At 42.8% G+C, this 12,954-nt stretch overlaps 1 protein-coding gene across 1 annotated transcript in view; it reads left to right on the top strand.

The window, feature by feature from the left end:
• Positions 1-1,285: 1,285 nt before the first annotated feature.
• Positions 1,286-12,954, top strand: part of prex1 (phosphatidylinositol-3,4,5-trisphosphate-dependent Rac exchange factor 1) — a 135,181-nt gene continuing 123,512 nt past the window's right edge. The window contains exon 1 of the mRNA XM_088937653.1: positions 1,286-1,962. Within this exon, the coding sequence (XP_088793779.1) occupies positions 1,822-1,962 (141 nt within the window). The 5' untranslated portion in view covers positions 1,286-1,821. The remainder of the gene's footprint in view (positions 1,963-12,954) is intronic.

Below are 12,954 nucleotides of genomic sequence, written 5' to 3'. Positions count from 1 at the left end.
CAACGTCTCATTATAAGTTGTCGTTCCTGCCGAACTCCGTAAAAGAGCTGTTTTAATCACTAATGCTGCGGGGCCATTTCCGTTTGTTACCGCGTTTATCCAGCAGAGGTCAGTGAATCTCTGTTATGCGCGTCAGGATGTTTCTGCCAGCGAGGAATGTGAGCTCACGTTTGTAAATACTCGGATGCCTGAAACACGGTAAAGCGTACAAGTTTAGTCATCCGACTTTCTGTACAGTTGTGTACCACTACAATGAAAAAACATGAGCTATCAATAATTTATTTTTCATTCTGAAGGATAATTAGTTTAATCTAAACAGGTTTCTAGTTTATTAATGCATAACACAAACCCAGGCATCAGTGAAGTCCGGTTTTACGGAAATCCAGTTGGGAATTATCCTCAAAGGGTACCATTTGCAATACGAGAAGTCAGGAATACTGCTTTATTAAACGAAAAACAAAATTATATATAAACGGAAGCGTTTAAAATATTAGAATCGGGGGTATAGTTAAGAAAATACAATAATAAGATTCCGAATTTTCAACACTAATTGTAATTAACATAGGGAAGGGCTAAGTGTGTATGCTCGACCATTTTCGGCACTGCTTCGTGTAAGGAGGTAGAAGACACCAGAGGCATGTAGATTTCCGTCTCTCTTGTCTTTCCTTACAACAGGGTAACCTGAGAGCAACATGTTTGTCGTGCTTTGCAGGAAAATAATAGCTGTCCCGTTTTCTTCCACAAACTCGTTACTGCGGCTGCTGGACAGAAAGAAAAATAAGTAAACGTATTTCTTCATCAGTTCGGAGAAACACAACAGCCGTCCTGCAAACAAAATGCATGTACATGAATTACCCTGAATAACACTGCCGTTCATGCTACTTGAATATTGTGAATCTTGAGCTGGCGGGTGCTATTTATATGTATTTTCAAGGGACGATCAATAAATTTAATGAAAGTAACTAAATGTGCGTATATTTAATATTATTAATATGTTCTGCTCGATAATTGACCAGTCTTCGTTCCTCTGTTAAAAACTGTCATATTTAGTTTTTTTAGACTCGATATTGATGTATCGTTTTGGCTAATTAAATTTCCAAAGAATGTTTTTTGCCCATGCGGTTTCACCATATGACAAGTCCTGTAAAAGGAAAAATCATCGCAAAACAGCGCAATCAACATATGAATAACGCTTACTGGAAAGAGGGGGAGTTTTGAGATGATGCCTTGCGCACTTAGGTACGGTCGGAGTGTTGTATGGGTGCATTTTGAGATTGCTGCTGACTGCGAGAGGAGCTCCAAGCATCCAGCACTGAGTTGACTGTACTGACTGAACACTTTTTTCAAGTTAAAGCTACAAGCTGCAATCTTGGTTCTCCAATTCTCGGACCTCCTATTTGTCTACCTGCCATTCTGGAATGAAACACAAGTCCTGTCCATTTAAAAGGGGCTCCTTTTCTACCGCAGAACAACTTTTTGAGCTAGGAACTTTAGGGTACCTCAGTGTGGTTTGGGGGCATCAAACAGCGCACGCCGCTGGCACTTGCTGTTAATGGAAAATGGTTCCTGCGATGGTATAACCGCGCAGGTTGCCAAGTGGTGGCTTGTCTTGCTGTTTTATTTAGTAGACAAGAAGTTTATGAGCCATTCCCTCAGTAAACCACAATACCGTTGCCTACAAAAAGGACCACACGGTGAAGCTGTGATGCTTTAGCGGAACACGCTGGTGAAAATACCGTCTATATGCGGATCTGTGTGGCGTGAACCTCTCATTTTCCAAAGGCTTGAGTCTGTATCCGACGTTACAGGAATTAAAAGAAAATGGATGTGGAGGGGCATTCGGAGAACAATTTACCGACCAACAAGGATTCGGATCGTCAGCTCCGATTAAGACTGTGCGTTTTAAATGAGATTTTGAACACCGAGAGGGACTACGTCAGGACATTGCTTTTTCTGCAGTCTGTAAGTTTTTTTGTTGTTGTTGTTGTTGTTTATTTCTTTCCGTATGTGGTTGTGAAATACACTCGCAGCTTAAGACCAGAATGATGCCAACTTTGTTACACAGTAGAATTTGCACATTGTATCAATGACGTATTTTGAGATTTATCACATAGTTTACATTTCTAGCCTACTAGTCTGTGTTTTAATTTGGTTACATTGTTGCATAGCAAAGACATAAAACAATTGTCGACACTATCAAAGAATCTAAGATTTTCTGAAATGGAGACAAGCCGTTAAAATGACAAGTCTCTGTGCATTGCATGCTTGGTATACAGTAGTCTGGGAAGAAACGAATCCACTTGTTTCCTCGCTTTAAATTCACGCTCTCTCAAATGAGGTTTGCAGTGGAAATAGTGGGAAAAGTACGGTAAAGTGGTGTGAATACAGCCGTTTGTGCCTTCTGTAAAGGTGTCAGGCTGCTGGGAGCTGCCCCCACGCTCCTCACACTGTCTAGTGAAAATGATCAGTTTCTTGTTTCTGAATCTGAAATCTGTGCTCTTCAATTGACTTCAAGTGGCTCTTCTTACCCATTGCAACTGAAAAAATGTAGAAATGTATATAATAGTATAGGATAACTTGCAACTTGTTAAAGTAAGCAGGAGGTATCGGCTTTGCAAAAACAGACTGATTTTTGTATTTTTGGGCATTACTCAGGTATGTCTCATAAGGAACCTTATAACCCAAACCTTTTTAATAAGCATCTCCACGTTCATTTGAATCCAAATAGAACTCCTCTTAAGAAGGGCTCCTCAGACGTCGGTTGATGCGTGCATGAAGTGCGTTGAGACTTCTGTACTTGGGTACATTGTTACTGTCTCCACAGGCAGTCCGCATCTCAGGGCTAGCGGTGATACACCGCTTTTGTGTGCAGAAGACCACTTCTATGCTAATTACTTGTCCTCGTGCTCCTATGATGAATGTGCGATTGTGTTTTATTGCCCATGGGGGTAAGTCATGGGCAGGAAGGGGGGTGATAAAGATCGTTCATTCCTTTCCAAAGGCGGGCACGGTGACGACAAGAATCCCGTCTGTTCTTTTATCTGTTAGCCAAGCCATAGGTGGCCGAACCACTCATTCTTTCCCGAAGATACCGTTCTAAGTAGCTGATTACATTAAAGCCCCTGAAAAGTGGGAGAGTCATTTGTTTTCACACGTGTGTGTGCAGACGGACAATCGGGAGAGAAAGTGAAGGTTGTACTGTCTTTCCAACATTGCTAAGTACTGACACGGTGTTAACGGTATTTCTATAGAGAATTCTAATTGCTAGTAAATGCACGCTTTTTTTTTCTTAAGAGAGTAGAAGAAATCTTAAAACACGTGGTCTATATCTCACTCATCGATATCCATGCTGCATTTGTCCAAAGATTTTGAAAGCGTGCACAAAACAGGACCTGGATTACATGAATGACCTTTGGGTAGTGATTAAAGAACGGTGTAGAACCCCAACAACTTCATATTGAAAACGTATAGAAAACAGTCCTTGTCATTCTTACTTTAAAGCAGTGTTTAAAGAGAGGAAGTGCACGATCAGACGGTAGCTGTATAAACAGAGCCTAGGCTGTACTGTCATTTACAGAAAGCGCTGAAAGGAAGTTGCAAAATTAATCTAATTTTCCTACGAGAGACAGGGTATTTAATCCCGTGGACTCCTCCAGTCCCTCACGTTCCTCATCTGCAGCTGCATCAATAAAATTCTTTTTTTTTTACCCAATAAATATCCTCGTCAATCAGAGGGGCTTTCTTTAGCAGAAAAAAAAAGAACCGACAAGCTAATACAGAACGAGAGAGTTGATTAGAGACTGAAAGTGGTAAACGGGGAGTTCAATGTGTTTCAGAATGACTTTGATTGACTGAAATGCAGAGCACATCAGGAGGTGGGTAATATGCATGCCGTAGTAATTGTCAGATTTTGAGGTCTGCTCCCTGCATAACAGTTAACTGAAAACGATCCGCCTGTCTGTGCCTCTGCCAGACAAACAATAGCCAGGGGGTATTGATAACGAGGTGTCTACAGTCTCCTATTGTGTCTCCTGGCCAAGGAGAGCTGTGCAAAACTGCTCAATCTCAGTGTTTCCAGGGAGGTGCTGTTCCTCTCTTAATAATCCCCTCCCCCATGACATCACAAGGAATCCCTTAATTCAATCCACATTCCCCGAGGAGCCAGCCAGCCAGCGAGGAGAGAAGCAGCAGGACACAGCTGCCCTGGTCCATCATTAACCCCCTCACTGCTGGGCGTTTTTTTTCCCGCTGTCTTTCTTTTGCTCCTGTTTTTGAGACCCGTGAGTGTCTGTCAGCTTTGTACAAGTTTGAAGAAAGCAGTTGTCCCTTTTTGAAGTGGTGTCTTCCGAGGCGCCACGAAAAATGTCCCTTTATTAGCGATTTTTTTTCCCCTTTCGTATTTTTTCATAGGATTTAAAAGCAAAAGGGAATGTCTTATCGATTAACGGTGATGCCAACACACGTCATAATTTTATACAGTGACATTTAGTGAGGAAGACGAGACACCTTTTTTACACATACAGTAAGAACTGGGAGGGAAAGTTTTCTTTCTGCTCTGCTGAATCTGTTGGATTCTGTGATTTTGATGTAGATTAATTTAGAGTACAGGCTACCGGTATTTTACCAGTCCTGCTCTGAAATCTGCAGCTGGTCTTGTTTAGGACATAATGCATACATCTTAAATAGCTAACTGCGGAAGTGCGTTTATTACCAAGAAGAGGAGGCATGCCTTTACCCGAAGAGTTGTAGGAGGATGGAACAAGCTTCCAAGCCATGTTGTGGTCTCAGATGCCCTGGCTTCTTTCAAGAAATAGTTGGGTCAGATCCTTGGATCAATGTAAGTGCTTTGAGAAGCCACCTTTAAAGATGCTTTATAAAATAAAGTTTTATTATTAACTGCCAAATGGGGTTTAATGGCCTCTTTCAGGTTTGTAGCCTTTCTTATGCTCCAACTGACGCAAATGATTTCAGCGCCAGATGTCACTGACTTGTATCATTTTTCAGATTGCACTTTCTTTTTCTTTCACGTTCTTAATACGAACAATCTTTCCTGCCACAATCCAGTTGCTGAGGGTGTGGTCTCAGTGAAAGCTTTGTCATTAAAGGGCTCATTTGGTTTAGATAAGGCGTCTGGCTGGAGGCTAGAAAGTAAGCCATATGGTTTGGGTAAAGATAGCCCTGTGTATCCACACATCACAGAAGGAGAGGTAGTGAGGAGGAGGGAGGCAGGGGCCAGGTTGCTGGGGGAATTGAATCAGTCCTTGTAAAGTGTGACATCTTTTCCTCATCAACAGCTCCTTTTGTTTGTCCTGCTGCTGCTCCAGGGTGTAGAAACATGCTCCCATGCAGAGCAGGTAAACAGGCCAGAGATCACTGCAATGTCCTCCTTGACTTCTATTGATTGTTCTGGAGAGGGATGGCCCATTCACCCGCCTGGGAGCTCGAAACACACTCACAGGTACACAAAGGCTCCCCATACATATTTGCAAAAGCCTATACAGTTGTTCAGACGTTTGTGAAGGTGAAAGCAATGGATTTGCGAAGTGCTAAAATGGTTTAGATGTGTCGATGGAATTTCTTCTACAGTCTCTTTTGAGCCCCATGCTTTGTTTCTCAGAAGCTGGGCTCCCTGTTTTGATTTTGAAGACGTCATTGATGGGCAAAGAGCTCCACTATTTCACTCATGATGAAGTGCAGATTGCCGAGTGTGGGGGAAAAAATGGACCCCTGAATCCTGGAAGGAAATATTTTTTTTTAACCAAAAACACTGACTTTAAAGGACGGGAGATGACACCTAATACTGGTGGCTTTGTGCAGGGAAAAAAAAAATATTGGGCTTTGAAACAGGGGGAAATCGTTGCTATTTTACACTAGGCTGGCATACGGGTGCGAATAAGACATTCAAACTGTGCCAAAAAAGGTGGGATCCTGTAGCAGCCAAGATTGTGGTCTGACCTGTGTATTCCAAAAACATTTCAGAATCCTATAACCCGCTGCACTGATTGAATTGAAGATGAGAAGATTTCATTGACAACCACAGGTTTCTAAAATTTGCACATAAAAAAAAAAGCTACAACAGTAGAACTTACTCCTGCAACAGCTCATAAACCATTTTGAGAAATGCAGCCCTTCACATACCAAGTGACTTCTCTAAAACGTCTCGGTAAATTCCACACTTTATGGCCACGATTCTAATAGGAGCAGGACGAATGTGTTTAAGAAAGGGATTTATTTCTGCTTTGGCAAGTGTCCTATCTAGTGAGCATACTGCTAATACCTGACGCATTGCCGTGCTAGCTGGCTAGCTGCAGGATCGCCGTTTCGTTTTCGCAATTCGCTTTGTCTGTCTTGGGCTCTGCTACACTGAGCTGTGAGAATGGAGCCGTAATTCTTATGTGCACCTTAAAAGGTGCTTTGATAATATTTTCACCCACAGCAGGTCTACAGCAATCTGTGGCCTCTTAAACTCTTGCTCAAGTACTGATTGGGCAGTTAATTCCAAACCTGGTAGGTCTCCTCATTTAGGCTGGTTTAGTCACAGCTCACCCACTGTTAAAGTAGGCGGATAAGGACTTGGTTTCCTTATTGATTGCAGTTTTATAGTTGATTGTTTTAGCATGGGTGGTCCATATATTGTGCAGCAGTTAGTAAGGTGAATACCAGCTGACTGGAAGGGTTAATTTAATTACTCGCTGGGGTGAATTGCACTGACATCGCGGAGTGAATTAAAAGCTGAACCCCACAGTGTGTTCCAAACCTCATGAACTGGTTTGTCTGTCCTTGCCCTTGAAAACGTATTGCTTCTGTCATCGGAGTGTATTTGGAATAAGAGGTGGGTGACCTTGTGTGTGTGCAAATCTGTTTCCATGTCAAGAGATACAGCTGACTATCCACGTGTGCCCCTGTTTGGTATGACATAACAGATTGTTATGTCATACATCGCCACAAAAGCCGTGAAGATTGCGAAAGTTGTTCTTTCTCTACCTACCAATTCCAAAGTTGCCAGCGTAATGTTCCATTGTATAAACCAAAGAAATCCCTGGTCATAGAAAACAGCCATTCAAAGACATGTTGTATGTTAAAGTTTTGATTGATTCTGGAGGCCAATGAGCTGATTCTTAGAGGGTGCAGAGAGGAGTACTGGCTATAGCTGAGGGCTTGTAACTTGGAGGTTGCTGGCCTAAATCATGGGTAGGTACTGCTGACCAAGAATCTTCACGAATCTTCACTCAGACTGCTCCAGCAGATTGCTCAGCTGTATGTGTGTTTACAAATGTAGGTTACTGCAGACAAAATGATGAATCAAATTAACAAGAAGATTTGACAGCTTGCAGATACGGAGTTGGAGTTTTCAGTTTTGCCTTGAAGGTTGCTTTTTGTGTCTGTGATTCACCTGAGGCAATCTGATCATCTCTGGCAGGTACACGGCGCCTGTGCGGTGAATTTTGCATCAATTCAAAAACAGATTTTCTTCTGCAGCTCGTCTAATTTTCTCTTGACTTCTTGTTTAAAACCTAGCCAGCGCCTAAATGCCATACATCTATTTTAAAAGGCATCGCAGAGTTGTTGTTGTTTTTTTTTTCATTCATGTGCAGACAATTTGAATTGGGAAAAGAAGTCAAATGTATTGGTCCTGTCTAATCTGTCCATACAGTCGAGCTTTATTGTGGTTCAGTGAAAGGACCTCTGTCAATGTCTTCGCCTAACCCTTATCCCTTGGTTGACAGACAGTGGTGATGCTTCTATCAGGGCTAGTGAAGGAAGTTGACCTAAGAGTTACAGATAAGCTGTAGTTCAGAAAAAATGACTGGAAATTGTGACTCCTTTCCTAACAGCATTCATTTAACACCCAAAAACCTAAGTGAGAATCAGTGAGCTTGTTTAGTAGTTTTGTCAGCTCTGAGCTAATTCTTTGGACAGTACATTGCTAGGTTGCTCTGGTCCACTCCAAGACAATAAGCATTTTTTATTTGTCGTTGAGGTGTTTTTCTTGTCTTTCATGTACGTGGTTTATTCATTACTTGTAATTGTCTCCAAATCGATGGATTTGGATGACCAGAAGCTGCAGGGCCCAAAATGAACTACTGTGGCCCATTAGAAACAGCTGGAAGTCCCTTCCATTTTTCTGTAAAACAGCATAATCACTCGCCGTCTTTGACTGGGTGCCGAAGCATATAATTAGCCCTCCGAGAAAATGATTTCTTTTGGGGTGAAATGCAGGCCCACCATTCAGAACGTCGGAATGGTGCAAAAGCCCACTTGTCACTGGCTGTAGAGGAACAGGTTTTGGATTTTGAAATCCGTTCTTCTGAATCAGACACTTGACAAGTTTCAAGTTGGCGTGCTGTCTGATATGGTCAGGTGTGAAGCTTTGGCTTCCCTTCTTTAAGTGCTTGATTAGCCGTGCAAATTTGAATTGTGTTAGCCTGTTGCATTTTGGTATTTTGCCGCCGCGTTAAAATCGGATTTCCAGGAAAGAAAACACATGGCAACAGTATTACGCAATTTCAGTGTTTTCCATCATTTAGATCTATGGGGAGCCAAGCTGCAGCTTTCCAAGGTTTGAGGCAGCTGCATCTCTAACTGGCAGGATCAATGAAATATGTCCCATTTCTCCAGGATGGGTTTCTGCTTCGTCTTATTGGCCGTGAAAGCTTCGGAAATGCTTCTTTCCAGGGGTGCCAGCTGCTGTGGCCTCCAGGGACACAGCTGTACTCCTGAGGACAGCTGGGCAAACGGTCTGGTCAAACTGCTGAGAGGAGCAAATGGACAAGAGAAGTCCGATTGAGTTTCTTGCTAACTGCCACCCCCCCCCCCCCCCCCCCGCAATGCTGGGGTATCAGTGGCCTGAGGCAACCTCCCTTGTACATTGGCATTCAATTTTATTGTCTAGGTTTATAAATAGCTCGGGCTTTGCTAACTGCGTCACACTCCCAGACTCAATTTAACACTCAGTGCTTCTTTCTCAATAATGAACTGGCATGTCATTGCCAATAATTCAATTACCCTGAGCGTTACAGTTAAAATGACGGATTGCACTGGCCACCAGGAGAATGAACAGATCTGTGCTTGTTGGCTGTTAATTAATAACATGGTAAATGCGTATAGGAGATATCCCTACTCGCACAGCCTTCAGTCAGGATTCCATAGTTGGGAAAATTGTAGATGAATGGTATTGGCGTCAGTCCTGACTGACTAATATTAGTCTAAAGTAGTTCAGGTGGGTAGCTGCGTCAGCATGCGTAGGCTGCAAAGGAACCAGTAATAGGTTTATTCCATGCTGAAAAAAGGGCAGAAGAAGAAAAAAAGGTGAAGAAGGCTTCACGGCCGAAACGTTGTGTTTTCTTTCTCCTTGTTTTCAGCATGGAATAAACCTATGACTTGTAATATTAGTCTAGTAACTTATTAGATTGTTCAGTAGAAAAAAAACCCACTGGTAATTCCTCTTTGAGTTTATAATGCATCTGCGAGTATAGGGAGCCAGCACATCCAATAATGCTGTGGTAGAAGACTGACAGTGTGCCAGGGATGAGCAGAGACCGTGACAGATGTAAAATGCTGAATTTGTGTGAGTGTGCTGTCAAGACCATGACCTTGTTTTTCCGCTTTAATAAACTGGAAACCACTGGAAAAGTCCTGGGCAATTTTTGTGGACAGCCCTGCTTTTGGAACGTGCAATCTCATATTACAATCGAATGTCAGCGAAAAGGCAAATGTAAAACTTAGGTACCTTCCAAAAGTGCTGAGGTAAACTGAGATTCAGCAGTGTTACATACAATTGACTGGTACTTTCTTTTAACAAGGTAAACAGGGTGGGGTTGATGCTGGCTTCTGTTTGTGCAGTACACTCTTTGTTCAGTATATTAAGCACTATATTTATTTACCATTTTTAAACAGCCAAAAAAGCAATTTGCAAACCAAAGGAGGTTGTTCTGCCCATCTAGCTTATTTTAAGTGACTTGATCCAGGGATCTTGTCCAGCTCTTTCATGAAAGAAGCTAGGTTATTAGCAGGGCTGCATAGCTCGACCCATACTCCCACAACCCTTTGTGTAAAGTGCTGCCTCCTGTTTTCAGTTTGAAATGCAGTTCCCTGTATACGCTGCAGAGGGCTGAAGGCTGATTAAGTTCAAGGGGACTGCACTGCCTTAGAGCTTTCTTCTTTTCCTTCTCTCTCACCTGAGCTGCAGGCGTGTTTTAGACACAGCTGTGATGGAACATGGAACCCCTGTTCTGAAGTCCTTTAAGGATGAAATAGAAGCCAAAACGTGAGGTTTTTGGTACAAACCGAACAGACAAATAGCTTTGAGTGTGAGGATTTTCTTTCTTAAGAACCCTATGAAGACTGACTGACTGCTGGCTGGGTGAGCCTGGGTTCCGGGTGACTTTTGCAGTAAAAAGATGCTCATTTGTTCTCACAGGAGAGGAGGAGGCAAAAAGTGACTGATAGACTATCGTGATTCTTTTTGGATGTGCTTTGTCAGAACACTGTACACACTGAGACAACCATCCTCCCTGCAGTGCATGTGGGGGGAGTGGTGGCTCTGTGGCTAAGGATCTGTGCCTGTGGCTTGAAGGCTGCCGGTTCAAATCCCGCGGCCAGCAGAGGAATCCTACTCTGTTGGGCCCCTGAGCAAGGCCCTTAACCCCAGCTGCTCCAGGGGCGCTGTACAATGGCTGACCCTGCGCTCTGACCCCAAGCTTCTCTCCCTGTCTGTGTGTCTCATGGAAAGCAAGCTGGGGTATGCGAAAAGATGAATTCCTAATGCAAGAAATTGTATATGGCCAATAAAGTGATCTTAATCTTAATGTGTTCTTGGGTCATATGGAAATTTGTTAGGGTATATCTGCATGGGATTTCTTTAGTCCTGTAATGGCTTTATTATGCTTATAGCATGCATTTACTTCACCTTGCAAATGGATTACCATTATTCCACTTTGATTTAATACAGTGATCTGTTCTTCTGCCATGTTTTGCTAAAGCGGACCTTTATAAGAGAAGCTCTGGGGCATTAACATTGGTTCTGCTATGTAGCACATACAGCATTTCTCATCTGACTATGTTAAACTAACCAATCCTTCTATTGATGCTTGGATTGTCTGCCTAAGCTCTGCACTTTACTATAAACAGAGCAAACAAATGATATAAGCGTTTTGAAAATAAGGGGCATTTATAGATGGATATATGGATATTTAGCAGTTTTTTGGGTTGAAATTAAAGTGTTTATAATGTGCTTCACAGTCCCTGCCCAGCAATTCTTTTGATAATAGTGTTACTAAAAGCACCTATAGAGGAAATATCTCTGCTGTGCTGTACTTGGACAAAGTGAGGCAAAAAAGAATTAGTTATTAGACAGTGATCGTGAACCTGAAGGGAAAACCTTCAGAGCAACAGAGAAGAAACACAAAAATCATTAAAGATTAAAATAGTTTGAAACGGTAAAAGATCTCTAGTCTATTTTGGCAGCTTGGTTTCGCAGAAAGCAAGGAATTCCCTAGTCCTGCAAAGGCTGTTTGTAACAGCAGTTGTCAGTTCGTAAAGGCAGATGTCAGAATCAGATTTCTTCAGGGTGTGCCATAAAAGTTAAAGGGTGCAAATGTGAGACTTTTTGATTCTCTTCCCATTTTAAGGGATGGTCTTGTCTCTGGGAAAAGTCAGTGTGAAAAACCAGCAGGAGGCCCAGTCTTCAATCACACACATGGGGTGTCTCTGCAATACGAGCCACTGGCACTGGGCCTTAATTATTCTGTGGAGCGTTGTCTTTTTCTACTGATGCAACATAACAATATAATTTATTCAATGGAAAGCTGCTTCATTGTTTTGGAGAGTAACATGGTGAGCTCTTACTGGGTTTTCTCTCAGTGACTAAGTCCCAGTGATTAAAGTGTAATGCCCCCACTGCAGACAGTCTGGCGTGTGAAGAAAGTCAGTCAGTTTTGACATTTCTTAAAGGTCATTAGGAAGCCAGATCTCATGTCACTCTTTGAGGGGTTCTGCACCAGTATCTGTTCATCTGTGAAAGAATGGGGCTCATTTCATGCTAGTATTAACCGCCTGTGCTGCAGAAAGGATCTTGCTTTTATTCTGCAAAAAAAAAAAGAAAATCAAGGATAAATTCATGTGAAGGACCAGTCAGTGGCTGTCAGTGAGAAATTAGCGACCGCTTGAACTTTGCTGTAATGGAGCTTTATCAGAACAAAAGCGCTCTTTCCAGAGTTGCCTGAACCACTGCTGTGGACTGTTAACAGATAAAATAACCTACAGTATGAAGTGATCTTGTTAAGAGGTTAACCCTCTCCCCCGTTTCCCTGTGCAAATTGCTGGAATTATCGCTCTTTGTTGTGGGGATTGCTGGGATGGTTGAAGCATGAGCTAGAACTTCTTCTGTCAAGAGATATAGGATGGTTCAAGACTGAATCTGCTTCTGTTCTGTCTGAATCTATGTGTTGTTACTGAAATATAGGCATGGCACCGTTCTTCCTGGGGGCAGCGTAGCTTAGTGAGTCTCTGGTTTCATAAGTGAGGGTTGCAGGTTCGAGTCCCTGCTGCCAACCTCCTTGCTTGAGACTGTAGCTCCAGTCCACCCAGCTCCTTTAATGGAGCTGGGCTTTGCAGGGGGAGGACGTTCTGTGTCCCATCCAGGGGATGGGGAGGGAGGGGAGTGACATACTTAACATTACAACTTAACATCTATACTTAACATTCCAGAAACCAGGATGAGCACCTGTCTGATAAGCTCAGATATGGAATGAACTTGTCATCTGTCCATTATCCATTTCCTAACCGCTTCTTCCAGTTCAGGATTACGGGGGTACCGGAGCCTATCCTGGCAAGCAACGGGCGTAAGGCGAGATACATATGCACCCTGGATGGGATGCCAGTCCATCACAGTGCACACGCAAGCACGCACGCACTCACACCTGGGCCAATTTTCCCAGAAGCCAATTCACCTAC

This window comes from Atractosteus spatula, chromosome 19 (assembly GCF_055471065.1).
Source record: "Atractosteus spatula isolate fAtrSpa1 chromosome 19, fAtrSpa1.hap1, whole genome shotgun sequence".
Lineage (NCBI taxonomy): Eukaryota > Metazoa > Chordata > Actinopteri > Semionotiformes > Lepisosteidae > Atractosteus > Atractosteus spatula.
The sequence above is the reverse complement of the archived record's forward strand: the minus strand, read 5'-3'. Positions and strand labels throughout refer to the sequence as shown.